General features: G+C 31.3%; 1 protein-coding gene across 1 annotated transcript in view; it reads left to right on the top strand.

The window, feature by feature from the left end:
* Positions 1-2,378: 2,378 nt before the first annotated feature.
* The window catches only part of LOC129221088 (zinc finger protein 26-like), a gene marked incomplete at its 3' end in the record, with an annotated part of 97,957 nt that continues 92,324 nt past the window's right edge, over positions 2,379-8,011 (top strand). Inside the window, exon 1 of the mRNA XM_054855528.1 lies at positions 2,379-2,435. Within this exon, the coding sequence (XP_054711503.1) occupies positions 2,379-2,435 (57 nt within the window). The remainder of the gene's footprint in view (positions 2,436-8,011) is intronic.

Below are 8,011 nucleotides of genomic sequence, written 5' to 3'. Positions count from 1 at the left end.
TTAAGTTAAAGGTATAATTTTATTTGCCTAGAATCTCCATTTAAGCTATATTTCTCGTGAAAGAATTTTCTTCGAATTATTTTGCCTTGTCAGTTCCTGTAAATAAAACTCAAATATGCATGAAGCATTGGGCACTTAACAGAAACCATATGTGTAGTGTGAATATTGTAAAAAGACATTTTCTTACAATTCTGAACTAATAACTCACTTTAGAATACACATAAATGAAAAACCATTTTCTTGTGAGTACTGTCTAAAAGCCAGTTTTTGGAGGTCATATTTGAAAAGTTATTTGAAGATGCACACTCAAAAAAACCTACATTCTTGTGAGCATTGTAAAAAGACATTTTCTCAAATTTCAGACTTGAAAACTCATTTGAGGATACACACTAATGAGAAACCATATTCTTGTGAGTATTGTAAAAAGACATTTTCTCAAAATTCACATTTGAAAACACATTTGAGGACACACGCTAATGAGAAACCATATTCTTGTGAGTATTGTAAAAAGGCATTTTCTTACAATTCGGAACTAATAACTCACTTGAGAATACACACAAATGAGAAACCATTTTCTTGTGAGTACTGTGTAAAAGCATTTTCTCAGCTTATACATTTGAAAACACATTTGAGGACACACACTAATGAGAAACCATATTCTTGTGAGTATTGTAAAAAGACATTTTCTCAAAGTACAAATTTGAAAACACATTTGAGGACACACGCTAATGAGAAACCATATTCTTGTGAGTATTGTAAAAAGACATTTTCTCAAAATTCACATTTGAAAACACATTTGAGGACACACGCTAATGAGAAACCATATTCTTGTGAGTATTGTAAAAAGGCATTTTCTTACAATTCGGAACTAATAACTCACTTGAGAATACACACAAATGAGAAACAATTTTCTTGTGAGTACTGTCTAAAAGCCTTTTCTCAGTTTATAGATTTGAAAACACATTTGAGGACACACACTAATGAGAAACCATATTCTTGTGAGTATTGTAAAAAGACATTTTCTCAAAGTACAAATTTGAAAACACATTTGAGGACACACGCTAATGAGAAACCATATTCTTGTGAGTATTGTAAAAAGACATTTTCTCAAAATTCACATTTGAAAACACATTTGAGGACACACGCTAATGAGAAACCATATTCTTGTGAGTATTGTAAAAAGACATTTTCTCAAAATTCACATTTGAAAACACATTTGAGGACACACGCTAATGAGAAACCATATTCTTGTGAGTATTGTAAAAAGGCATTTTCTTCCAATTCTGAACTAATAACTCACTTGAGAATACACACAAATGAGAAACAATTTTCTTGTGAGTACTGTCTAAAAGCCTTTTCTCAGTTTATAGATTTGAAAACACATTTGAGGACACACACTAATGAGAAACCATATTCTTGTGAGTATTGTAAAAAGACATTTTCTTCCAATTCTGAACTAATAACTCACTTGAGAATACACACAAATGAAAAACAATTTTCTTGTGAGTACTGTGTAAAAGCCTTTTCTCAGTTTATACATTTGAAAACACATTTGAGGATACACACTAATGAAAAACCATATTCTTGCGATTGTTGTAAAAAGAGATTTTCCCAGAGTTCAAATTTGAAGCGACATTTGAGGATACACACAAGGGAAAAGCCCTACTCTTGTGACGTTTGTAAAAAAGCGTTTTTTGATATATGGGCTTTAAAAAGCCACTTGAAGGTACACACTGAAGAGAAACGATACAGTTGTGAATATTGCAAAATGAAATTTTCTTGGAGCTCAGCTTTGAAAACACATTTGAGAATACACACTAATGAAAAGCCGTATTCTTGCGATTGTTGTAAAAAGAGATTTTCCCAGAGTTGTAATTTGAAAACACATTTGAGGACACACACTTATGAAAGCCCTCATTCTTTTGAGTAATGTAAAAAGTCATTTTCTGTTTTTTTTTTCAATTTTAAAACCATTTGAGGATACATGCCAATGAAAAACTATGCACTTGATATATTTGTGAAGGGTCATATTTTCAGTATGCAAATATGAAAAGACATTTAAAGGTACATGCGAAAGTAAAACCGCATTTTCCCACAGTAATAGTTTGTACATACATCTGAAAACGGGCACCAAAGCGAAACCATAATCTGGCGAAAAGTCCTTTAGTGCTCCTTCATCTTTGAAAGTACATGTGAGACAACAGAAAATTTTCGTGAGTATTGTAAAAATAAAAAATAAACTATTCTTAAAAATCATCTTTGAAGTAGTGTTTGAAAATATACGGTGTTGAGAATCCACCGTACTCGTATTTTTTGTGAAATGACATTTTTCTTGAATTAACATCGACTATAACACATTTAGGGATACATAGGAGAATATGGGGCATAGTGAAATTGAGCGTGAAATCAACTCTGCTTTTAGTGCCACCTATATGGTAATTTTTTAACTATGGAAGTTGCTCATGTGATCTATCCAATCAGAATATCAAATACTGCTGAAGATTCTGAGTTTTATTAGTTTTTTTTAGCCATGTGTTTTTTTTAGTTGCTTAATTGCTTAACATTTATACAGATAAATCATGTATCTTTTAAGCAATGTGTAGTGTATATAATTCTGAATTCTACAGAATATTTCAATGACGAAAAAAACTAGTATGTTGTGGCCATCACGAAACTTTCTGCTATATTTTTCTTTTTCTTTTTTTTTTCTGATCCCTCCCCATGCTTGACGAGGAAGCAATATTCCCAACAAAAACAAAATTACACATGCAAAAACTTGACCCAATGTCTGAATTATTGCAAAAGCAAAGCAAAGAGCGAAAATTGAAAGTTATTTTAAAAGCCTTGCTTGAATGAATTACAAATATTTTATTTGTTAACAAACATAAGATGGCAACAGTTAAAAATTTTAAATCATTGAGATAATATTTCCTGGGGCCGTGGTAGCCTGATCGGTAAGGCATTGGACTCGGGACCGGAGGGCCTCGGGTTCGATCCTCGCAGGTCGAAGACCCACCGTCGTCATTAATGGGGACTGGGCGACGTTAAATATGCTCGTGGTCTCAATGTCCTCCAAGTGAAACGATACCTCTGGGGGTGCTAGTTCTAGGTAGCTATTAGCTCCTAGGCTAGTTCAAAATTCTCACTAACTGTTCGATCCGGTGATGGTGCTGCCATCTATCGGTATATAAAAATAATAGAGGCAAGGCACATAGTATGCAGTCCTCGACAAAAATACAGTTGAAGTCAGTTGTGACTCTTGAATAGAATAGAATAGAATAGAATAATATTTCCTATCATTTCCATACAATTAAAATCACGAGAAATACGCAGACGACAATCTATTACGATTTATCTTTCTTATTGTTGCATTAATAAAAATATTTTTATTCGCAAAAAAAAAAAAAAAAAAAAAAAATCAACACCTCTTGGAGCGATCGGCGTCAAAATAGAACCAAAGCCTGTTTACATATGGATTCACATATATTCCAAATTTCAACCAGAACGTAGCATTACTTCTTGAGATAGGGCACTCAAAATGGAAAAAAAGAACGGGTGATTGCGCTACCCCCTTTTTAGCTGTTGACACAAAAATAAAATTAGTTCTTATACCCACTAAGGGCTACTTGCCGATAAATTTTTGCATTAAAATACTGGTCCTACATTTTCCCACTTTTTTGTGCAAGTGTCCATTTTCTCCTACTTTTTTGTGAAAATATCCTAATTTTCCTACTTTTTGACCGTCAAAATGTGCTATGATCCCTTCTTTTATTTACTAATTCATTCAGTGAGAGATATTTTATTTTTCACTTTGCCCCATTTCACCCCAGGTCCCCTATTTAGTACATAACATCAAGCCCCTGGCATTCATTTGAATTTTGACCTCTTGAATTCAAATTATGGTTGTGGTAAAAGCTGTTAGTAGAAGCATAAACCCAAAGGGATAGGGTCCTATCAGGACTCGACACTTGGAAAAACATGATTTGAATTCAAGATCTCAAAATTCATTTTTTATAAAGATTTTAGTATCTCTTCTGGCTCATGTAATGACTTACCCTCATAAACCAGCCCTGCTACTCGGCAAGATAATTATAGTATGTTTTGATTATGAATTGTATTACGATTTTATACTAACTTGTGTTTCTTTTGTTAATTACTATTAAATGCATTCAGCTGCTTTCTTTTTTGTGTGTAGGTACTGAACTATACCAATTCCAGCTCTTCGAAACTGAACGTGGAATCGCAGACATCGCGAGATTCCGTTTCCATGCAAGTGATTTTCAAACTTTTAAAATCATATTTTGTAACAAACTCTTGAATTGATAAAAATGGAATCTAAGAGTACATGTTGAGCACAGCCTTTGTTTAAACACCTTTTATACAGGGTACTTAAAAATGCAGGCTACAGAAGTCTTATTTATATGTTTTTATGAAAACTTGCCACTGAGTTTGTAAATTTAGAGGCATTGAAAGATGCATACATTTGACAATTATTAGAAATTAAGAAAAATCCATAATCTGCCAGAATTCTCTAAAGACACTGCTGAAGAAAAGAAATGTAATACACTTTTTCTGAATTCATATTGTGGATTACAAAACTGTTCTGGTAAATGTAAAATTTGACGATTTACGGGCTGAACTGAACAAAAGAAAAAGCGTACAGTGTAAACCTGTGTCAGTTGACCACTTGCAGTGTAGAATTTTTGTGCGCAATTTAGACAGTTGGTCAACTAATAGAGAGCGATGTACATGATAAAGTAATTCTGTACCTGACAACTTCGACAGGTAGTGTACTTACAAAGGTGGTTAACTTTACTAGTTTTACTGTATAATGTTTTTGTAATGATGTTATTATGTTAAATGTATTATATTATTTGCCTAGAATCTGCATTTGAGCTATATTCTCGTGAAAGAATTTTCTTCAAATTATTTTGCCTTGTCAGTTCCTGTAAATTAAACTCAAATATGCATGAAACATTGGGCACTTAAAAGAAACCATATGTGTAGTGTGAATATTGTAAAAGACATTTTCTTACAATTCTGAGCTAATAACTCACTTTAGAATACACACAAATGAAAAACCATTTTCTTGTGAGTACTGTCTAAAAGCCAGTTTTTGGAGTTCATATTTGAAAAGTTATTTAAAGATGCACACTCAAAAAAACCTACATTCTTGTGAGCATTGTAAAAAGACATTCTCTCAAATTTCAGACTTGAAAACTCATTTGAGGATACACACTAATGAGAAACCATATTCTTGCGATTGTTGTAAAAAGAGATTTTCCCAGAGCTCAAATTTGAAGCGACATTTGAGGATACACACTAATGAAAAACCATATTCTTGTGAGCATTGCAAAAAGACGTTTTCTCGAAGTTCAGGCTTAAAAATTCATTTAAATATACACACTAATGAGAAACCATTTTCTTGTGTGTTTTGTAAAAAAACATTTTCTACAAGTTCAAATTTGAAAACACATTTAAGGATTCACACTAATGAAAAACCATATTCTTGTGAGCATTGCGAAAAGACGTTTTCTCAAAGTTCAGATTTAAAAATTCATTTGAATATACACACTAACGAGAAACCATATTCTTGTGAGTTTTGTAAAAAAACATTTTCTACAAGTTCAAATTTGAAAACACATTTAAGGATTCACACTAATGAAAAACCATATTCTTGTGAGCATTGCAAAAAGACGTTTTCTCGAAGTTCAGGCTTAAAAATTCATTTGAATATACACACTAATGAGAAACCATATTCTTGTGAGTTTTGTAAAAAGACATTTTCTCAAATTTCAGACTTGAAAACTCATTTGAGGATACACACTAATGAGAAACCATATTCTTGCGATTGTTGTAAAAAGAGATTTTCCCAGAGCTCAAATTTGAAGCGACATTTGAGGATACACACTAATGAAAAACCATATTCTTGTGAGCATTGCAAAAAGACGTTTTCTCGAAGTTCAGGCTTAAAATTTCATTTAAATATACACACTAATGAGAAACCATATTCTTGCGATTGTTGTAAAAAGAGATTTTCCCAGAGTTCAAATTTGAAGCGACATTTGAGGATACACATTAATGAAAAATCTTATTTTTGTGAGTATTGTAAAAAGACATTCTCTTACAATTCTGAACTAATAACTCACTTGAGAATACACACAAATGAAAAAGAATTTTCTTGTGAGTACTGTCTAAAAGCCTTTTCTCAGTTTTCAAATTTGAAAATACATTCTTGGATTCACACTAATGATAAACCATATACTTGCAAGTATTGTAAAAAGACATTTTCCCAAATTTCAAATTTGATGACACATATTAGGATCCACACTAATGAGAAACCATATTCTTGCGAGTATTGTAAAAAGACATTTTCTCAAAGTTCAAATTTGAAAACACATTTGAGAACACACACTTATGGAAAACCTTATTCTTTTGAGTAATGTAAAAAGTCATTTTCTGTTTTTTCAAATTTGAAAACCATTTGAGGATACACACCAATGAAAAACTATGCACTTGCAGTATTTGTGAAAGGTCATATTTTCAGTATGCAAATATGAAAAGACATTTGAAGATACATGCGAAAGTAAAACCGCATTTTCCCGCAGTAATAGTTTGTACATGCATCTGAAAACGCGCACTAAAGCGAAACCATAATCTGGCGAAAAGTCCTTTAGTGCTCCTTCATCTTTGAAAGTACATGTGAGACAACAGAAAATTTTCGTGAGTATTGTAAAAATAAAAAGTAAACTAATCTTAAAAATCATCTTTGAAGTAGTGTTTGAAAATACACGGTGTTGAGAATCCACCGTACTCGTACTTTTTGTGAAATGACATTTTTCTTGATTTAACATCGACTATAACGCATTTAGGGATACATAGAAGAATATGGAGCATAGTGAAATTGAGCTTGAAATCAACTCTGCTTTAAGTGCCACCTATATGGTAATTTTTTAACTATGGATGTTGCTCGTGTGATCTATCCAATCAGAATAGCAAGTACTGCTGAAGATTCTGAGTTTTATTAGTTTTTTTAGCCATGTGTTTTTTTTAGTTGCTTAATTACTTAAAATTTATAGAAATAAATCGTGTATCTTTTAAGCAATGTGTAGTGTATATAATTCTGAATTCTACAGAATATTTCAATGACGAAAAAAAAAGGACTTTGCTTACTTTTTTGTATCCAAGAAAAGATGCAATCAGAAAAAAAAAGTATAAAATTTTTGAAAATATTAATGTAACTGTGTGTTGTTATAAAAAAACTTTAATGTCAAATTTTCACCTTTTAAAGAATTTGTTAAAACTTAATACAATAAAAGATTGATGTATGAGTGGTAGAAGAATAAATAAACATTATTTTTTGATATTAAAATATCTTTATTGTTGAGATGTGTTAAAAGAATAGTTTCATTATTTTGATTTGTATTGTAAAAAATACAGAATAAATTAGGATTGTGGAAAAACTTTTCAAGACTAGTCTTTTCATTTGAGGGTTTTAGTTGACACGATTTAAAAAAAAAAATTGTATTCTTAAATGCATTAAACCAAGAAAAATAATGTCTGCAATGAAAAACATTAATGGTTTTTGTAAAACCCGTTTGCCCTATTGGTATGAGAGTTAGCAATGAAACATTACGTAAATTAATAGACGATCTGTAGCTTTTTTTAAAAAAATCTTGAAACTAAATGTGTGTTGGGTCTTTTGCTATTTAAAATTGTGAAATGTACAGACTTGACTCATTTGTACATACTGAAAAATACTTTTTATGCTCAAAATACTTGATTTAAATTTCACTTTTATTTATATATTTTTTGTATAAAGCAGTAATTTGGAAGATTTTATTCTTGATTGTTTATAATTATGTCTTAATTCTCACAGTAAATTATTTCTTTGATTATTCATTTGTGCCAAGGTCAATTTTTTAAACTTATGGTACTTGTTTCGTTGTTAAAGGTTTACAAGCAATGTTTCCCCTATGGAAAGCTCTTCTTATGAGAAAATGAAATTGTG

The sequence above is a fragment of the Uloborus diversus genome, chromosome 4, assembly GCF_026930045.1.
Source record: "Uloborus diversus isolate 005 chromosome 4, Udiv.v.3.1, whole genome shotgun sequence".
In the NCBI taxonomy this organism is placed as follows: domain Eukaryota; kingdom Metazoa; phylum Arthropoda; class Arachnida; order Araneae; family Uloboridae; genus Uloborus; species Uloborus diversus.
Note: the sequence above shows the minus strand (reverse complement) of the source record. Positions and strands in the feature narration are given on the sequence as shown.